The 21,134-nt window shown below is 39.2% G+C and overlaps 1 protein-coding gene across 5 annotated transcripts in view; it reads left to right on the top strand.

The window, feature by feature from the left end:
- The window catches only part of tctn2 (tectonic family member 2), a 48,268-nt gene that overhangs the window by 19,969 nt on the left and 7,165 nt on the right, over positions 1–21,134 (top strand). For 4 of the 5 annotated variants that reach the window (XM_048244628.1, XM_048244630.1, XM_048244626.1 and 1 more), the window contains exons 2-14: positions 1,368–1,468; positions 4,828–5,027; positions 6,755–6,875; positions 7,941–8,079; positions 8,165–8,260; positions 8,385–8,513; positions 8,994–9,068; positions 9,155–9,241; positions 14,169–14,286; positions 14,474–14,577; positions 15,142–15,274; positions 17,345–17,482; positions 18,165–18,253. In XM_048244628.1, the coding sequence (XP_048100585.1) occupies positions 1,368–1,468; positions 4,828–5,027; positions 6,755–6,875; positions 7,941–8,079; positions 8,165–8,260; positions 8,385–8,513; positions 8,994–9,068; positions 9,155–9,241; positions 14,169–14,286; positions 14,474–14,577; positions 15,142–15,274; positions 17,345–17,482; positions 18,165–18,253 (1,530 nt within the window). The remainder of the gene's footprint in view (positions 1–1,367; positions 1,469–4,827; positions 5,028–6,754; positions 6,876–7,940; positions 8,080–8,164; positions 8,261–8,384; positions 8,514–8,993; positions 9,069–9,154; positions 9,242–14,168; positions 14,287–14,473; positions 14,578–15,141; positions 15,275–17,344; positions 17,483–18,164; positions 18,254–21,134) is intronic. The other variant, XM_048244627.1, reaches the window with a different exon arrangement.

The following is a 21,134-nucleotide window of genomic DNA, read 5'->3' on the forward strand; positions in this document are numbered from 1 at the left end:
TAAACCATTTACAGTGTTTCCCACAGGCTTTTTGCAGACTATGGAGACAATGTTGTATTTAATTTAAATGCATCAATCTGGTGAATTTTGAAAACCAATATGACATATCAATTATTAACAAACTGTTGGTACTGATATGAATGTTGATGACTGTAAAAGGGGTCATACAAAATGTGGTTCAAAGCTTGTGGAGCTAAACATTTAAGATATGATGAAAACAAAAATGACAATTTAGCACAACCTGGAAAATCATTGTGTGGTGGTCAATGTTGATATTGTGGTGGGCCGCCACAAACAAGTCAATGTATGGGAAACACTGGTGACTCAGAAAGCAGCTAACGCAACCTGACTTCGAATGAGAAGACCTTAATAATTCTGAAAATTTTCTTTATTGTCATTTAGCAGAGTACAGGTGCAGAGCCAATGAAATGTAGTTCACATCCAACCAGAAGTGCAAAAGAAGCATTAAATACCAAAGTGCAGGTTGAGTAGTATTCTGTGCTCTGTTATGTGTTATGCACTAGTGGTTGTTCTAGTGCCTTTAAAATCCAGTACACATTACAGCTGATGCTATTAGACATCGTCATAAGCCATACCGATAGATAAACTAAATGTTTGCAAGTGTTTAACAAGCTTAGCATAACTAGCTTAATATAATAAAAAACTAGCTGTGTTTTGTTTCTTGTGTTGGCATCATGCAAGGAGCAATCACAGCTAGACGTCATGATAAGCTAACATTACCTTTAGCCTTAGGCTATATGGTCCACTGAAAGTTATCCACATATCACATAGCCTAGTTAAGTCTACTAGTTCTATCAGGAAGCATACATGCTGGATATACAGTAACAAACTACAGCTAGCCTACAGCCAAATCAACCTTAAACTGACAAACTACAGCTCATGTATGGATAGCAGCTTATGTGCTAGAGTTTGTTTGTAGGTGGTAGACATGATTTAAAACTATTATTAAGTTTATTGTTCATTTCTGAATAAAGTCACAAGTCCATGGCCCTTTTATGGCCCTTTGTTTACTTCCTCTTTACACTAACAAAGTTAAAAATATTTCAGATTGTCTGCAGGGATCCTCCCCACAGTTGCAGAGATATTGATAATGATATTTTGAGCCTTGTCAGTGGCTTAAAGTAGCGATTTAGCGACAACTGGAATTGCCCCCAAGGCTACTGTATCACCATATGCTATTTTGTTGCATATTCCAACCTTACTCAAAACTGCTCTAAATTTGTATCGATCCCAAACAAAGTTTACAATCGTTATCATCCAAAAATATACCCAGGTTGTTGTAACATTAGACTTTTCCTTTAAGCTTTTTTTATTGACTTATTTTGTCATAACTTCCTCTTTGGCAGATAATAAAACAGAGATTCCTCATCAAGTGCACCAGCCTCTGGGGTCCTGTCCATGTGATCTCACAGCAGATATTTGTGATCTGCGTTGCTGCTGTGATATGGTAATGTGACACTTACCTTTATTGTCTGCATTGTTATTTTTAGTCTGATGCTCACCACAACAATTACATATATTTGAACATTTGGAATGCATTCATTTAGAAGATTTTTTTTTTTATCCAAAGCTACTTACAGAAATAGAATAACATTCAAGATACAGTGCCAAGGAGACCTTAGCTAGGAATTACTACTGCATCTGTCAATACCATTACTACAGAATAAGAGTGACAACATTGTACTAGTTGATAGTACATTTTTTTCTACCATATTTCTCTTAAGACTCAGTCAGGACGATGGAAAATCAGGATCCAGGCTTTATTCTTTTCAATGAGGGGGCAGTGCCCCTCAAGGGAGAGATGCAAGTTTGTGCCACCCCATCATGGGTTTCACCAGATTCTCAGTATTCTCTGACTACAGAAACAGTCTATCATATTTAAGTTACACACAAAGAGAAGGAGTGACCTACTAGTATGAATATGCAATGTAAAGGTGGGGATGTGGCCTTTTGGTGCCATCAAGTCTGGCCAGCTTCTATTGTCTTTTAATTAAAACTACCCCATTTCCTGGGAAGTCCTTCAGAGGCCTGACCCCTCACTGTGTCTACAAACATTAACATTTCACACCTGGTGATGAGCAAAAGGCCTCTAGACAGGCTTTCATTGAATTCTAATCATTCAAGGATAAACAATGGATACACTGCATACAGACCAAAGACACACACAGGGTACACATGGGTACAAAAATCACAAATGACCATAAGAAGTACACAGTATGTACATTTACAGAAATTAGTCTGATTCACAACACTTTCATAGTCAAAGTGTGGAGAAGAAAGTGGTAGAAGGAGGTAGTGAAGGGAAGAGAGGGAAGTGCATGGCAAGTGTGTGTTAGGTGTATACGGTGATTAGAAGTGTTAAGAGAGGAGGTATCCTTGGAAGAGTAAAGCCTTCAAGATCTGACAGATCTTAGAGGAGCGCAGCGGCATAGGGGTAACATAAGCCTTTATGAGAGCACTTAAATTAAGTATGGGTGCAGACCCAGCAATCACTTTGTATGCAAGCATTAAGGACTTTGCAAGCGGTTAAAGCAGGAATCACATTGGAAATAACAAATCTGCAGTGGTTAAAACCAGAAACTGATGATAAAGTGAGACGATTCATAACATGGCCATTTCCTATCAGTGTCAAGTGGGTTTCACAACTGTCACGCCCCTTTAGGAGTTTAATGAGAGGTCTCGTTTCTATGTATTCCTATGGTAGAAATAAACATGATCTCGGATTATGATTGAGTCCTTAGCCCTACGTTCGCAATGTGAGTAATGAACCCATAACCCACAAGCCACATGTCTTCCTGAAAGACTGAAATGCTATTTTCCAACAAAATAAATAGAGAAAAATCACTTTGTTCATGATCTGTCACTGTTCCAGGAAAGCTGTTGCGTGCAGCCACCTGTTCTCAAAGGCTCACTAGACCCAGAGAGAGTTGATACATACTTTTCTAGAACTAGTAGCCTACCTTAAAGTTGCTGAACGAATGTCATCTCAGGTTAGTTAACAGCAATACACAATCCTTAGCTGCTACCGAGCTAGCGAACATCACAAGCCATTCCCATTCACAAACGTTTCCTGTGCTAACGTTAGCTAGTTTGCTAGCTAGCTTGGCTAACAGGCAAATTCGGCTAACCGGCAAATGAATTATTTGTGTCTGAAAGAATATTTTATTGGCATCACACACAACCAATGACAATAAAACAGTACATGCTTTATATTTTTTTTATTGCTTATTCATAAAAAGGTTGATGTTTGTGATGTTATGGTCACGTTTATTTAGGAGTCTGGAACTAGTACCATTTTTGTTCTATTGCCGAATAGTTCAACTAAAGTATCTTTGATGTAACACAACGCTCAGACCATAATAAGTTCTATGTCGTTCCTAAGGAACACAAACGGTCTGCCTAAAGAGACAATTGAATACGTTTGAGTTACACTTTTGAAAAGTTGAATCAAGTTCAACGTTCAGCTTGTTCAACGCTAGGGTTCCGCTGGCGCTGCAACCTAAAGTGATATGAGAATACATGTGAGTGGATGTCTGGGCCCAACAAGGTGGTGTACACAGCAAAAGAAGGGGCCTCAGCACTGAGCCTTGGGGCACCCCTGTGGCGAGGACATGTGAGTCAGTGAGATGTGAACATGTGTCCTAGCCATGACACATTAAACGATTGCCCAGTGACCTGTAATGCCCTGTAATGTTTGAGAGTATGGATAGCAGGATGTGAAAGGCAGCTGATGGGTCAAGCAAGATAAGAACTGAGATTTTAAGACTAGAAGAGTACATCCATCATTATTTGAAACATTACATATAATTTTACAGTGTTATACGCAGTGTTAAGCCCATAATTGTCATTTTATGTGATTTTGGATTTGACCACGAAAACAGAGAAGATGGTAAATCTCAGATATTGCCCCTTTGTGTGCTTAAAATCTGCTTGATTTGCTAAAGTTTAGGCAAGGAATTCACAGTCTAATGAAGGACTGTCTTTGCATTGCATTGCTAGAGATTTGCTGCTAAGCACACCAGACCAGACACTATCCACCTTATGCTCTTGATAATGCACCCTCAAAATAGCAGTATCGGCAATGCTGATAGCGAATAATAACGAATAACACTGTTGGTTATTTGAATATTTAAAATTATTCGTAGGCACATATCACAGCCTCAATAGGTGAATTCAAACAGCATTATTTTATGGGTGTCAAGATATGGAATCAACACTGTGTACAAATAAATGCTTTAAATGCCTGTCATTGCCGCTTGTGTCATTTTTTAGATAAATCACTAAAAAGCAGATTTGTTACCTCTTTTTACTTAAGTTTACCAGGGGTGCCAATAGATTGAATATTTCTGACCTAGCTCAGTCCCTACTAGCTGATTATCGCATGGGAATTGTATTCGGATTATCAGACAGCAAACACTGAATCGACTGGTATAGACTGAATACTATGCTAGGTAGTAGGTCAGAGATCATGAAGAAGACGGGTAAGAAATTGACTAAATGGTGTGGTTATATTGGGATCTATCTTTGACATCCTAGTCAATGGTGAAAAGAAGTAGTTTACTTTTCAACATTTTTGTCGTTCCCGATAAGCTTCCATTGTATGAGCCAGATGAGTTTTAGCATAGAAGAATATTGGACTTTCCTATGTCTCCTAATATGTATACAGCATTCAATGTTCCTATGTCTCCTAAAATGTATACAGTATTCAATGTTCCTATGTCTCCTAATATGTATTCAATGTATTCTTGAGACTGAAGATAACATTTATTTCTCTCTCTCTCTTTCTACACTCCTATTTTCTGTCAGGATTGTTCCTTTACTGTCAGCCAGTTGTTTGAGTCCTATTGTCTGCCTGGACCATTGGGTGGTAATGCCAGTCATATCCCGGACTACCAGTGCTCTAATCAAACCTCTGAAAATACACCAGACTGGTTTCTTTTTCTGTGTGTCACATCACCAGCAGAAAACAATCCACTGCTGGGACTCCATTATAATGGAAAGACCGTGTAAGCATTCAGTGGGTCTACTGAAATTATTTATAAATAGGTTATTAATGAAGTTGTTGAAACTTTACAAACCATTAATATACAGTTTACACATAAGAAAACAGTAAATGCCAAATAGCGATCCCATATTCATATTGTTCAGCTTTGGATCGCAGTAGTTTTAGCTTTGTCCAGTCAGCTTTTTTGACATCTGTGACATTGCTCGGATTCTTTGTCCACCTTGACAATTTTTTGGCATTAAATTTATGACCATTTATTCAGGTCTATGTATATGCAAAACTCACTTTTTCTACTTACTTTCTCTACTTCTCTACTCTACTGCTACTTTCTACTTATTTACATCCATTTGAGTCTCTGATGCTCCAGATGCAAAACAAAACCGTGCGTTGATTTTTTTTTTGTGGGAGTTTTTCCAAAGGAAGGTTCAGTCTCAGTCAACGAAAAAGGGTTTCTGCTGTTGTGTCAGGTGCATTATAAAATCCCCAAAATACACTCTGCTAGGTAGGTACTAGGTAGTACCTCATATCCAATGTCTTGAGGGCATAACATGGACAGGAATGGGGCCCTTTCTCCGCCGCTGCCATTTTGAAAAGAGCCATAGTCTGTGATGTGCGTAGTTGAAGTGGTGGCACTATGTGTAGTGAACAATAAATATCAAGGATGCTGGCTGGACAAAGTAAGCTAAAACCAATGAGATCTGAGGCTGAACAAATGAATATGGGATCACTATTTCACAACCAAAAGGTGATTATTATCTAGGTTTAGGGATGTAACGATTACCGGTATAATGGTAAACCGCAATAAAAATGTTGACGATAACAATTACCGTTTTCATTTCAAATATCATAATTGTGGTTGATTACCACGGTGTGGAAACCATGTGTTTAATCCCTCCCAGCTTCATCCGAGCCTGCTTTTGACAGTAGGCCTGGTACAATGAAACAAAAAACTGGTACCCTACTAATTCTATTGTCTAATTGATGGTTTTAACTGGGACTCGGATTAGGCTCCACCTGATTTTAAAAGGCGGAACATTTTCACCACAAAACGTGCACTGTATCATGTAGCCACTCTGCGTCTTTCTATGTTCGCGTCCACATTAAATCCATTCCTCTCATGTTATCAGGAGAATACAGTAGCCTAAAGTTTTATTTCGAACATTTACTTTGGTCTCACTCATTGGATCCAAATAACAAAAATAGCAAACTCCAAGTCATGGTAGGAGTTTGCTGATGTGCATAGTTCCATCTGTAACAATACAGTTGAGTGATATCTTCCAAAGGGGTTGACACATCTTCACTAAACTCTGCACTGTTACTTCCAAAGTCAAGTTAAGCTATAAGTATATAGCCAATTAAACATGACCAAGGAAAAAGTGAACGGGACACTTTTGAAACTATTTCAGCTTGTGTAGGCCTATCAGTGCTTTCTGAACATATTTTTTAAAAATACCGCGATAATACCGTAAACCGTGATAATTTTGGTCACTATAACCGTGAGGTTAAATTTTCATACCGTTACATCCCTATTTAGGTTATTAAGGGTTATAACGGGTTATTAATGGTTTGTAAAGTCTTTACAATTTCATTACCAACATTTATAAATTAATTCATAAACCCTTTGTAAGTATACCCTCATTTTAAAGTGGTACCTCATTTACAGTCAAATACTGTTGGGTGTGCTAGCAGTGTAAAGATTATGGTTGGTTCTACACTTTCTCCCTATAGGGCTCCCAAGGGTACTCCATCATTTAAAAATCCAAAGCTGACCCTTCCACATTCTGCGACCAGTTATAGGCAAGGAAGGCCAATCATTACTGCCACAGATGAATATTTCACCATTCCACAGGTGAGAATTGGTATTCTTGCTGTGTATTCCAATAGCTAACTTCTATAGGTGTTTGTGGATAATAACTAGACCTACATTTCTACATCAGCAAGGAAATGCAAATGTAATTGTGCTGCAGCAGAAATCAGTCCTTGCATACAGGCCCATCAGCCCAGTGACCTATGCAGTTATATGGATGCCATTATATAAAAGATTTAGTAGACAAAAAGGAAGGTTTGACCCTCCCACCACCTGTTGGATGAATAATAAACATCATTCAACAAGCCACAGGACAGCAATTTTTCTAGCAATGGCCCACTAACTCACTCACTCTGCTTTTACAATATGAATCGGGTGATATTCAGGCAATTCAAAATGTGTTGATGGTCTCCCTGCATTGTGTGCATGTAACCGTCGGACGTGTCTGAATTCTCAATTGAATTGCTCACAGCATACTCGGCACACAGATATCACATTATTCCTGAATTTTCTGTCATATTGTAAGCTGATGATAATAGGTCCCTAGGTGTCTGGGGCCAGTTGCACCAACTGGTCTTTATCAGGCCTGGTCTAAACTGTGAAGTTGGTTGGTTGGTTGCGCCGACCAAACTTACACCTAGGCTTAACTACACTTGGTCTTAACGAAACACATTCATGTGAATGTTCACGGACCATATAACTACTATTAACTTGCGTGTTGCAAAGATTCTTTGCTGTCTATGCATGTTGTTAAAGCGACCATGTCCCCCTTTGGAGGAGATGCTGTTATAATGCTTAGATGTACACATTGGGTTCTTCTTGGTATCATCTTGGTATGGACTTACCAAAGGAAGAGCAAATGAGAGATGTGTAGCTTTATCTTTTCCAAGAGAAGACTTGATTCCGTTATTAGTCGAAGATTTGTAAGACGAATCAGATTCAACCATGAAAATCCCTAGTTGGGGAAACCCCTACCATAGCCACACTCATACACACACACACACACACACACACACACACACACACACACATCACAAGAGCATTGTTATAGTCTTTGCACTCAGAGTTTATTCCTATCTGCTGATCTACAATCTCTCCCATGTTTAGAGGTCATTGCTTGGCCAATGTATGGAAAACACACCTGTAGGTTTCCTGGAAAATGTTCAGACTGAATGCATCAGATTCCCCCTCTTCTGCCCACCCTTGCCAACTAATCTGGCAGAGGATATAAGAGATGGCCATGGAGGTAATTTTTCAACAGTTTATGGGTGGTGATTATATGACTACTAAGCAATACCGAAATCAAATTTGTTTTCATTCCTTTTGCTCAGGGTTAGTGACTATCGATGTAACTCACAAGTTAGGAACTGACCAAACACCCTCTGTGTCGTGGGCCCCAAATTCCCAAAATGCCAATAATTTATCAGGTCAGTGTGTAATTATATTGAGGTTCAATTGAAGTGCAGTATATTTTTTCTATAATATAAAATGTTCATATAATTTAAATAGAAAGTCTATTTGTCTATATATCTGCCCTTTTGTATTGATCAGCAGAATCTCATATGGTTTTGTGTGAGAATGTGACCTTGGCCTGGAATTACACTTTTTATTGGAGAAGAGAAGGCCTTTCTGGTATCACTCTTGTGCGCACCTTTGGAAATGTCTTTTTGGACCACCACTGTAAGTCTATTGCTGATTATTTGATATGGATTATTATACAGCTAAAATACACTGAACAAAATATACTGTAAATGCAACACTTTTAAAGCCTATTCTGGGGGCTGGATGGTTCTAAGGCTAGATGTGTAGACCAGGACTGTGTTCCAATTTGCATAGTTCTGTACTTACAATACCTAATATGAGTGCACAACTTAGAGCATGAAAGCATTGAAGTTGCCTTTCATGAATATGGTTGCAAAGCAAAACAGTTTGAAAGATCAAGAAGGCTCTGGGCTTAGACCATGACGTACTGTAAGTAACAGAGGCATCTCATTCTGTTCTTTAGGGCTAGACTGTCTCATTTAAAAAAAAAAAAAAAAAAAAAAAAAGGTTACGGAAGGTAGGTAGAACACATGATTTGCAGGTATATTTATGGGGGTGCTTTCCATTTTTTTCCAATTTGTAAAACAGTTTTCCATGCTTTCCTGCTTTTCTGTTTAGTGCCATTGATCACCAAAATCTCTGTAACATTTGTGAATGGAGATACTGCAGCTTCAACTCACTCGGGGGTGTCAGGTTAGTTTGTAATAATGTGGTGCTCCTAACATGTAATATAACCTGTTGGTCTAGTGAATTTCTTCTAAACGTCTTTTATGATTTAGGTTACCTAGTTGGAAAGCATGTCGTTGGTGGTGTGATGTCACCAAGCATGGTCATACACAGAGCTGCCTTGAATTTATGGCATTCAGGTAACTATGGATTTGACTATTTTTATCTGTAATATATGTTTACAACTGAATAATTATACCTCTGCCCATGCTATGTGGACTGATGTGCATAGTTCCATCTGTAACAATACAGTTGAGTGATATCTTCCAAAGGGGTTGACACATCTTCACTAAACTCTGCACTGTTACTTCCAAAGCGTACATTTTCTGATTTAGATACAAAGGTTAAGGTCACATGGAGTCCTATTTTCATTTTGAGATGGTGTCCCTAGCTTTGGAGAAATGAATTGAGTGACCACTCACCTGAGCAACAGATTAACCCGATTCTCATGACATTTACTGGACCATGGGCCAAGGACGAACCCTTGGTTAACTTTCACTTTCTATAATGGGAGGAGACGTTTATTTAGATCAATTGACTCTTTGCAGTTCTCATGCAGTGCCAACAAAAGCTGTAAAGCAATACATACATGTCTTTGCGATAATGACGTAAAGAAATACAAAATATGTACACACAAAATGCTTGTTTAGTGTTTAGTTTAGTTTTTCTTTGGCCCATTGCCTAATACTACTAACAAACCAACCAAGTAACAGATAGCAATGAAAACATAACCTCCATGGTGGAGATATGCACTCTACTGTATGCTCTATTCTCTCTCTCTCTCTCTCTCTCATATATATATATATATATATATATATATATATATATATATATATATATATATATATATATATATATATATATATATATATATATATATGTCTTTCATTATATGCCCATATTTTCAAAAGTCTAGGCTAGGCAATCAAGGACATGGGTAGATGGAGGAGAAATCAAAAATAATAAATAAAAAGTTCTATGGAGATGTGCAAAAGTTGGAGAAAGTCAGATATGTGTGTGTGTGTGTGTGTGTGTGTGTTTTGACGTGTGATGAAATAAGAAAATAAATAAAAGGTCTGGGATGGAGGGATGTAAAAGTGCTAAAAGTCTTGTAGGTGTGTGTGTGTGTGTGTGTGTGTGGGGGGGGGGGTCATGAGTGCTGAGTAGTGAATGAGTGCAAAGTCAGTATAGTGTGAGTTCAGAGTTGGGAAATGTTTGAGAGTGCTGAGGAGTGAAAGTGTGCAAAGTCAGTATAGTGTGAGTTCAGAGTTCGGATGGCCTGGGGATAAAAACTTCTCCTGAGTCTCTCAGTTCTGGCTTTGTGACTACATAGGCGTCTTCTTGATTTCAGCGGTAGGAATAATCCATTGTTAGGATGAGAAGAGTCCTTCAGAATCTTTTGGGCTCTTAGGAGTACTCTTCTGGAATAGATATCTTGTAGAGCAGGGAGTTGAGTTCTTATAGTACGTTCAGCTGAGCGCACTACTCTCTGCAGAGTACTACAATCTCTAACTGTGGAGTTCCCATACCAGGTGATGATGCTACCAGTTAGAACACTCTCAACCGCTGAAGTGTAGAAGGCCTTCATGATGGATGTAGAAACTTTGAATTTCCTTAGCTGACGAAGGAAGTAGAGTCGTTTGTCTGGACTTTTTCAGAACATATTGAGTGTTAACAGTCCATGTTAAGTCTTCAGTAATGTGGACACCAAGGTATTTAAAACTTGTGACTCTCTCTACAGGTTGCCCGCTGATCATTAGTGGGGGTGTAACTGTAGTTCTGCTGCTGCCTTCTGTAATCCACTACCATTTCCTTGGTTTTATTGATATTCAGTGTCAAGCTGTTAGATTGACACCACTGTGCCACCTCATCAACCTGATCCAAGTACAGCTGTTCATTGTTGTTACTAATCAGGCCCAAGATCACTGTGTCATCTGCAAACTTGATGATGGAGGTATGACTACTGTTGGCTTTGCAGTCATGTGTGTAGATGTTGTACAGCAGTGGACTCAAAACACAGCCTTGGGGAGCACCAGTGCTGATGGTTAATGAGTCAGATGTCAGACCCCCCACTCTAACCACTTGTGAATGGTTGGTGAGAAAGTCAAATATCCAGTGACACAGGGTGGTGTTCAGTCCTAAGGCCTTCATCTTTGTGACCAAGGTGAGAGGTACTATTGTGTTGAATGCTGAACTAAAGTCAATGAACAGCATCCTCACATAATTCCCATTCCCCTCCTCCAGGTGAGTTAAGGTGGTGTGCATGAGGTTTGAGATGGCATCCTCTGTAGACCTGTTGGCTCTGTAAGCAAATTGGAGGGGGTCGAAGGAGGCAGGGAGGGATGAGCAGATAATGTTTTTCACAAGCTTCTCAAAACACTTCATCACTGTAGACGTCAGGGCTACTGGGCGGTAGTCATTCAGACATGATGGACTTTTGTTTTTCGGTACTGGAACAATAACAGACCGCTTGAGGCAAGTAGGAACTGTCTCTTGAGCCAATGATGTGTTAAAGATATAAGTGAACACAGGAGCTAACTGAGCAGCATGGGATTTCAAAACCCTGTTAGAAATTCCATCCGGTCCAGTAGCTTTTCTACAATTAACCCTCCTAAAGGCATTGCTCACATCGACCTCAGAGACACAGAAAGGTGCATCCTCATTTGCTTCACATGCTGCAGCTAGTCCAATATAGTCTGTGTTTTTCATGTCAAAGCGAGCATAAAAAGCATTAAGTTCATCAGGGAGGGCTTTACTCACATTCATCATAGGAGGGACTTTCTTTCAAAGCCAGTGATGGTTCGAGTCCTTTCCACACTTTCGTGCTGGATCACCCTCCAAGAAATCAGCTTCAACTCTGTCTCTATAAGCCGCTTAGCATCTTTAATAGCTCTACGTAAACTATAAGATGCTGCTTTGTAATCCGTCATATCCCCTGAAATAAGTGTCTTTAATGCCGTTCTCACTTCTCTATCCACCCATGGCTTCTGGGAAGCTTTAGGGAAGCTTCGGATCTTTACAGTTGGGATGATGGAATCAGTTAGCGTATTGATGTAACTCAATGATACTTCCGTAAACTCATTGATGTCAACAGAGTTAGCCTTGAACATCTCCCAGTCAACGTTGCTAAGGGCGTCCTGTAGCCTGGCTTCCGATTCGGCAGTCCAGCTTGACCTCCTTCGTCACTGGGGGTCCGTCCGACTTCTCTGTTTGTACATAGGCAGTAGGAAAACAGCGGCATGATCTGATTTTCCTAAAGCTGGTAGAGACTTCGGCTTTGTAACTGTTCTTGAACTGTGTGTAGCAGTGATCCAGTGTGTTGTCACCACGTGTAGGGAAGTGAATGTGTTGAATAAATTCAGGCATGGACCGGTTCAGATGTACTTGATTGAAATCACCGGCCACAATAAGCGCAGCTTCAGGGTGCGTGTGTTGTTGTCTATTTAACACTTCTTGCAATTCTGAAGCCGCAGCATCTGTGATGGCTTGTGGAGGAATGTAGACAGCGTTGAATATTACCAAGTAAACTCACGGGGCAGGTAGAAGGGTCGACAGGCGATAAGCTAGATGTTCTAGATGAGGCGAGCAGGACTTTGAGAGAAACGGTGACATTTCTAGGATCACACCACTTGCTGTTCGTCATGATGCAAACACCGCCACCTTTCGATTCTCCAGATTCCTCAGTCCTGTCAGAGCGAGCAGCAGAGAAAAACTCCACCGGAGTGATGGCACTGTCCGGTACAAGTTCAGTTAGCCATGTCTCAGTAAAGCATTGAATGTTACAGTCCCTGATGTCTCTTTGAAACTGTATCCTCGCTCTTAGTTCATCCATCTTGTTCACAAGAGACTGGACATTGGCTAGGAGAATGCTAGGCCAATGTCCAATGAGGTAATGCTAGAAATTCACTGAATATCCTAGTTTAACATAGTTACAAGTGAACTGCACATTACTTCCTAATTGCTAATTGGATCATAAATTTGAGTTAAATGGACAGTGATGCGCTGTGTGCACGCTGCTGTAAACTAAGTGAAAAAAAGTGCTGTGCTGTCCCATTCCAGATTGACCCCCTACCCACTTAAAAGGTGAACAGAGGAGAATCTCTCTCTCTCTCTCTCTCTCACTCAGACACAAACACACACACACACCACCACCAAAAACACTCTCTCTCCATCTTTGTCCTTCTGTTCATCTAATATTTTTTTGTTGTTAATATAGTTCTTGGTGCAAACGCATGGCTCTTTACTGGCTCAAGTTTTCTCTCTGAAACTACATAGTTCTGTGTGTGGTTTATGATGCTATTAAAGTGTTGTGTCACAAATACACATCCTTTGTGGTTACTCGTCAATTTGGTGATTTATTTTGTATTTAAAATGCTATTTAAGAAGCTTTAGTTTTTATGGGGCAATATTGTTTTTAATTGTGATTAATCACGATTAATTCAATTTAAAATATGAGATTAATTGGTTAATTTTAGTCGTTTGACATCCCTAATTGAAATAGAAATATTAGACCTTTGTTTTCAAAATGTACGACAACTAGTATGTTGCCAAATTGAGAGAGCTGCCACAGCAATATCTGTGGTCACAGACATTCTTGCAAAGAATATTCATGCAAAGTTGTCATACAAGATCTCCTAGTGTTTTTCATTTTGAAATCAGAAGTGAATGAATTGCCTGTCATTTCCATGGCCCATATAGTGTAATTTACAGTTCACGATACAGTTGGGAAGTTATTTCTTACACTGTCACCATGTGTCACATTTAGGTTATCACATATGTATTTAAGGTGAAACATTTTAGGATTGTATTGTATGTATGATGATCTCCCGAGAAACCTCTCAATGAGGTCATGCAAAGTGACTGTACAACATACAATGAAAAATCACAGTCACATTGTTGTTTTTATCCCCTTCATGTTATCAATTCTTTAATTTATATGTTTATGAAGATAATTCATGGAATCTATAACTGATTGAAAATATTTATAAAATAATACTTTCTATCAGAGCAGTATTCTTAAGTACTCCTTAAGTACCTCTTAAAGACCTTTTTTTCATCTTTCATCAGGTGAACATGGGCTCTGTGAGTCTGCTAGCATGAGACCTGTGCTTTTTGGAGTCAACTCCACCTCAGGCTGCATGTTTCCTGTTAGCCTGGATAACTTCACTGAATGTAGCAGGCTCAGGTAGGTTAACCTTAACAACAAACTCTGTAAGATAATTTTACATGGGTACGTGTATACATTGTGTTAAAAGTGTGTTTGAAATTAGGCTTTCTTCACAAAGCCCCAGTCAATTGTTTAATCACCAAAACAGCTGAATCAGATATTCTTGTTGTCAATGTGTTTTTATTTTTGGATTTACTTTTTCTAGAGATGCTGTCCAAGCCATGTTAACATCGTTAGTGACCTCTACACTCATTGCTAGGAATGGAAATCCTAACTTCTACAGCCTGGCTGACTGGGTGAATGTTACCAGTGAGTAACATCAAATATGCTACAGTGAATGTCATCACAATTATACCCCGGTTGCCTGTATCTAGGTTCACATGTATATTGCCCACATTTAGTTCAGTTTAAAAAGAAACCAACCTGTTCAGTTTGGAAGCAGTACTACTTCAATCAGAATCAGAATCAGGGAATATGTCCCCATCTTTACTTTACATTTCTCTGGGATCTCTGCAAAACATTTCTCAGTTTTGAAATGAGTTTTTGTCTATGTCTTTTTGCAAATAAATGTGGGTATACATGATATGCCGATCATCACATTCTGTTGTTATTTAGATTTTACACAGTGTTCCAACTGTTTTTGAAATGGGTTGTGTTTGACTGGAAAGCTCTTTGATACAACTACTGTTCAAATGTGCTATATAATCTGACAACAAATTAAAATGTATTTTAATTTGTATGTATATATGTATAAGGTATACATTTTAATTTGCTGTCAGATTATATATCACTTTTGAACAGTAGTATAACAATTATTCTTGGAAATGTTCTCCTCAGTAGCATTTTTGATATTCTTCCCGTCTCTTCCATTAGGTGTTGTACATAACTCCAGAACAATTATAAGTCCTGCCTTCCCTGGTCTGTGTGAGGGTGTCCCTTCTCAACTCCATGTTGTTATCTACTGCAGTGGTGGACCAAAGACTGAGATAACAGCTGTAAAAATTCAGTAAGTCTCATGACACATGACACTAAATCAGTGGTGGCTGATGGTGGAAAGAAAGTATTAAGCACACAGTTGCAAACCCAACAATTGCTTAAATGGTGACTTGTCAAGAGTTTTGAGGGAACCAAAATGAGTCTTAGAAATGTATTTAGCTTAAGCCTTCCCTGATAAATTGTTCTTGTAGCTGCTTTTGGATAAATGTCTTCTAAGCAAATATAACCATAGGCTAAACTGTAGGGGTGTAAAAATATACTCAGCCCACAAGACAAGACACAATATTGGGTTCACAAGAATAAATAACACTTGTCTGATTGCTTCTACTCTCTGCTGCGTTGACGTTACTTCTGTGATTTGGGAAAAGCCTGACAAATTTGCTTGTTTTCTTGATGAAACATCTTAATTTTAAGTCAAATGATTTTAAGAGAAAGCACTAGGTAAGTCTCTTTATGCTGAAAACAATACCAAACAGATTTTTTGATCTTGATATAAGATTGGTAACACTTTGTTAGATTTTATTAGTGTACTCCAAAAGCTGAAAACATCTGAAAATGCTAAAACAAACATGTACAGTTCTTCAGTGATCAATGTCTCTACAATACTGGGTAAACTTCATTAAAGCAGCTTGCACACTGTCCCAACGAATGGCAACAAACCCCAACATTCTAAAGTTGGCATTGGCAGTCTTTAAATTCAGAAAACCAACTGGCAGTCCACAGTGCCCACACAGTAACAGACAAGACTAACTTTTGTCACCTCTATTTTCTTATTTCAGTTTTGGTTTTATTTAACATGAAATCCTTGTTAAATGTGACAGTGTTAACCCAGGTGTTCCTAATGTCACGTTTAAGTGCACATGTAAAAGATTGCAGCCTATTCAACAAGGAGCCTAGCCTGCATGCATACATTGCCTGTAATAATTATATGTTTATCTTATTAGAAAGCAATATTGTTCAATTGTAGGCTACCGTTTTTCTTTTTTTTTTGTGGCCTGGCCTGGTAGCAATTTTCTTGCAACATTATATTAATTTTCCTTTCCGTGCAGCCCAGTAGGACTGGAAAGTTGCACACAGTTGAAGGTGGCGGTTTGTGAACATTGGGCATAGGCTACCAGCCAACACTCCAGTTTTTGGGTGTCTCCCGTAGCCTATTTCATGGTCATCTCCCAGCGCCCTCCCGTTTTGTTATTTCGCCCGGAAAAGTCCCGTAATTTGCATGGCCAGGCAGGTGGATTGTAGGCCTAGCCTACATAATGGCATGCAACATATTGCTTTCAGTAAAGTAGGTTAAAAGCAATGACCAAAAATGCTGTGTTGAATGTAGGCTACAGTATGAAACATGTTATGAAAACACTGATAAGATAACTGTGGTCACAGAAATGTAGGACATTAATATAGGCTATCAAGGGAAGAGGTTTGTCAAGGCTTGTCAAGGGAACAAACTGTAAGAGTACTCTAAGAGCAGTTTGTTGGAAAACTCCATCTAACCAACGACAACTTCATCCAACAAACGGCCAGTGCACACTCACCCAACTGTGGGTAAATGTTGGAGTTTGTTGCCGTTTGTTGGGGCAGTGTGCAAGCTGCTTGATTTGCAATGTCAAATCAAACAAGGTTCTTCAGTAACCTAGTGTAACCTATGTTGTGTTTGACCGCACGGCTCAGCCCTGCACGCGCCGGACTCGAGCCCGCAAACACAACTCCTAGGATCAGAAGTTGAGCATGCTAGCAATCGAGCTAAGAGCCCAGGCTGCTAGCTAGCTCTCTCACTAGCATGACTCTTAAGGCGTTGGGAGGGAGGTTTACCAACGTACGCACAGCTATGGACCAGCTGGCTGCCGCTACTCGAGCACAGATCTTGAAATCCTTAGCTTCAAAATTCTATAGTTGCTTTTTTCGATGCTTTCATATTCATCAGCATGTCTTTACCATTATAAGTTATGAAACACAAATGTGTAATTCTGACTGAAGTAATTAACTGAATTGAACAAATTGGAATACTGCATCATTTAAATTAAATTCTGTATTTTATTACCATATGTGTCATATGTACATCCATGTTTTTTTTTTTTTTCAGTCTCAAACCAACAACATGGAGGTTACAGTGTGAAACTGGAACTTACTGTCAGGATCTCAATACAACTCAGTATTTTCCTCTCACCTCCACCATCACCTTCAGTGAAGAATTGTCGCACAGTACTCCTCCCAAAACAAGGTGAGCAGAACTTCATTACCTAATATAGCCTAAAATATCAGTAAAGCCAAGTTAACTTTAAGAACTATAGCCCTGAGTAATCAATAAAAAATGAAACATATGTTGATCATACATTCTTTCAGAATGATCCACCTCAATCATAGGATTGTGTTTTCCTTCAGGGAACTGAGGTTATTATATACATGAGATTGGAACCAATGGGAGTCAACTCAGGGGTCGGCCAGTAACTTTGGCCGAGGGCCAGTATTTTTCATGGCCAATAGACGGCGGCCCGCAGGCCAGAGCAGGCTATAGTACAGCTCCGGTCTATTAGTCCACACGCATCTGAGAATGGATAATAATAACTCGTCCCATTGATGGTCTACTTGAGTAATTAAATGGTCTTAATTAACTCAGTTTTATCCTCCCTTTCAATATTGGTAATAGTAAATGCCCTAGTTTTCCCACTTTGAGCAACCCAGTGTCTTCATGTTCAAAACACCCTGAGATGCCCTCCAAAAAAGGCGCACATTTGAAAAACAGAATATGTATAGCCAAGACTTTTGAGCTTTGAACATTGTAGACCATGTTCCCATTCCCCACTCTCAAATGTATTGTCCCAACAGTACAGAATGCCCCTGTCCTTATTTGACTGTATTGAACTGAAGTAGTGTTTTGAGACATTCAGCTATTTATTCCACAGATTCCAGATTACCTTTACAGAATTTGACTGTGCTAGGAATGATGTCTGCTGGCCAGAGCTGACATTTCCTCTCACTAGATATTATACAGGTGAGTGCATTCGGTACTTATTTGCTTACAAAACTTTAGATACTTTGTAGAGATATTTGTATTTTAAATATATACACTGCGTTCCAAATTATTATACAAATTATCGTAAAACCACCAATCACCAACCATTTCGTTCGAAAATTCTAAATACTTCAAAATAACATTTGATAAATGAACCTTACATTTTTCAGTAGCCATAGGTGTGTAGATTTGAACAAAATCTAGTTTGGTTCTTACCAGGGTTTAGTGCTGGGCTGGTGGGTGCCTATTTCCAACCTCACGGCACATCAACGGTTAGACCGAGAATTCTCGTAGCAAATTAAATTTCCACTGGAGATCCAAGCGGATTTGTACACGCAGCCTAACTGTTTACAGCTCTTCGAGTCACGGTAAAATTAAATTTTTGGTACATAGCTAATTTAGATACACTTATGGTGTGGGTGCTTGCGTTTCTTTAGGAATCCGCCGTCTTGGTTTGTATAGAAACGATTATTAAGTGACACACGTAAGAGGTCGGAAATACGGGACAGTTGGTAATAGGTGACGTTCCCATACAATTTTCTCAGATTTTTCTAAATAGTTGATGCAAATGACAGTCAGTATAATTTTCAAATCATCAACCGTTAGAGTATAATTAAAATTTGAATTTGCAGCATTAGGAGGTGATATAAATTAAATCAAAAGTGATTTCAATCAAAAACATTTTAACAGGCCAAGTTACATGTTAACATAGTACCCCTTCATTGATATCACCTTCACAATTCTTGCATCCATTGAACTTGTGAGTTCTTGGAGAGTTTCTGCTTTAATGTCAGAGGCAGAATAGCCTCCCAGAGCTGCCAGAATGTTATAATAGCCCCCCAGAGCTGCTTGGATGTGAACTGCCTCCCACCCTCATAGATTTTTTGCTTTATGATGCTCCAAAGGTTCTCAATAGGGTTGAGGTCAGGGGAAGATGGGGGCCACACCATGAGTTTCTCTCTTTTTATGGCCATAGCAGCCAATGACCCAGAGGTTCTTTGCAGCATGAGATGGTGCATTGTCATGCATAAAGATGATTTTGCTACGGAAGGCACGGTTCTTCTTTTTGTACCACGGAATAAAATGGTCAGTCAGAAACTACATACTTTGCCGAAGTCAATTTCACACTGTCAGGGACCCTAAAGGGGCCTACCAGCTCTCTCCCCATGATTCTGGCCCAAAACATGACTCCGCCACCTCCTTGCTGACATCTCAGCCTTGTTGGGACATGGTGGCCATTCACCAACCATCCATTACTCCATCCATCTGGACCATCTAGGATTGCACAGCATTCATCCATAAACAAAACTATTTGAAAATTACTCTTCATGTATTCCTGAGCCCAATGGAACCATTTCTGCTTGTGAGCATTGTTTAGGGGTGGCCGAATAGTAGGTTTATGCACACTTGCAATCTTCTTGAGAATCCTACACCTTGAGGTTCACGGGACTCCAGAGGCACCAGTGGCTTCAAATACCTGTTTGCTGCTTTGCAATGGCATTTTAGCAGCTGCTCTCTTAATCCTATGAATTTGTCTGGCAGAAAATTCCTCATTATGCCTTTGTCTGCATGAACCTGCCTGTGCTCTGAATCAGCTACAAATTTCTTCACAGTACCATGATCACGCATACGTTTTTGGGAAATATGCAATGTTTTCATACCTTGTCCAAGGTAGTGCACAACTTCACGCTTTTCAGAAGCAGAGAGATCCTTTTTCTTTCCCATATTGCTTGAAACCTGTGGCATGCTTAATAATGTGGAACATCCTTCTTAAGTAGTTTTCCTTTGATTGGGCTCACATGGCAAACTAATTATCTGAGACTTAATACCATCCATGAGTTTAATTGAAAAACGTAATGTTTAAAAAAAAATAATGTTTATGACACTTAAATCCAATTTGCTTAATAATTTGGAACACGGTGTATATACAGTGCCTATTGTAAATATTCACCACCTGGCTGGAGATTCGACGGGGCAATTTCCTATAGTCTGGATTGAAATCATACGAGAGTGATAGCGAGAGGAAGTGACAAGATATAAGCCACGTTAACATGGACAGTTTTTTTGTCATTCCGATTAAACTACTCCGATTTGTGCCGTCTGTTTACATGGAGTACGTTCTATTCCAATCAGGTGCTCTCAAACGGCAAATATAATTACAGTTTTTTCTTTATTCTTTGTTTTCGTTGTTTTAAGACTTTAACCCTTAATGGTTTGCATAGAGTCCAGGCATTACTCTGAACATTTGCTACCTTTATTAGGCTATTCTTTTGTATTTTTATTTTTATTTATTACTATATGAAGCAGCTCAATGTTGATATTAACACCAAAGAGTTTTTTGTACCTTAAAATAATGTTTCCAAAATCGTTTCAGTGGTTCATCAACTCTTAACAGTGTGAACGGCACTTCTGCTTTCGCTTCGCGGCCCTCTATCGGCTATAACCACACTACGGAAGTTTGCCAGATCTGGTAGCGGATCTGTAGTTCGATGGAATGAGACATAAGAAACTACAAATTTGACTTGCACCTGATGTCGCAATACATCGTACTTTCATAAAATCATGCAACATATTCTACCTTGTCTGTGGACATCGTTATTTTCAAACCGGTGCTGGATAAACAAATAGCGTGTGTACGATAGTGGACAAGTTATTTGGTGTTGCTTTAAAGTGTAATTCCAGCAAAAATTGACCCAAGGGTGTTTTTCTGCATTAAAACACATCAAATAAGCCGTGGAGACAGTCATTTTCGTTGATCACCCACTACAGAGCTTGGCCTGGTATGCTATAGCCCCAAATCGCAAATTAGCTAAGGGCAGTTAGCCAAACGCTTCCCAAATAGCATTTTTTTTTAACCAGT

Source organism: Alosa alosa, chromosome 5 (assembly GCF_017589495.1).
Source record: "Alosa alosa isolate M-15738 ecotype Scorff River chromosome 5, AALO_Geno_1.1, whole genome shotgun sequence".
In the NCBI taxonomy this organism is placed as follows: Eukaryota; Metazoa; Chordata; class Actinopteri; order Clupeiformes; family Clupeidae; genus Alosa; species Alosa alosa.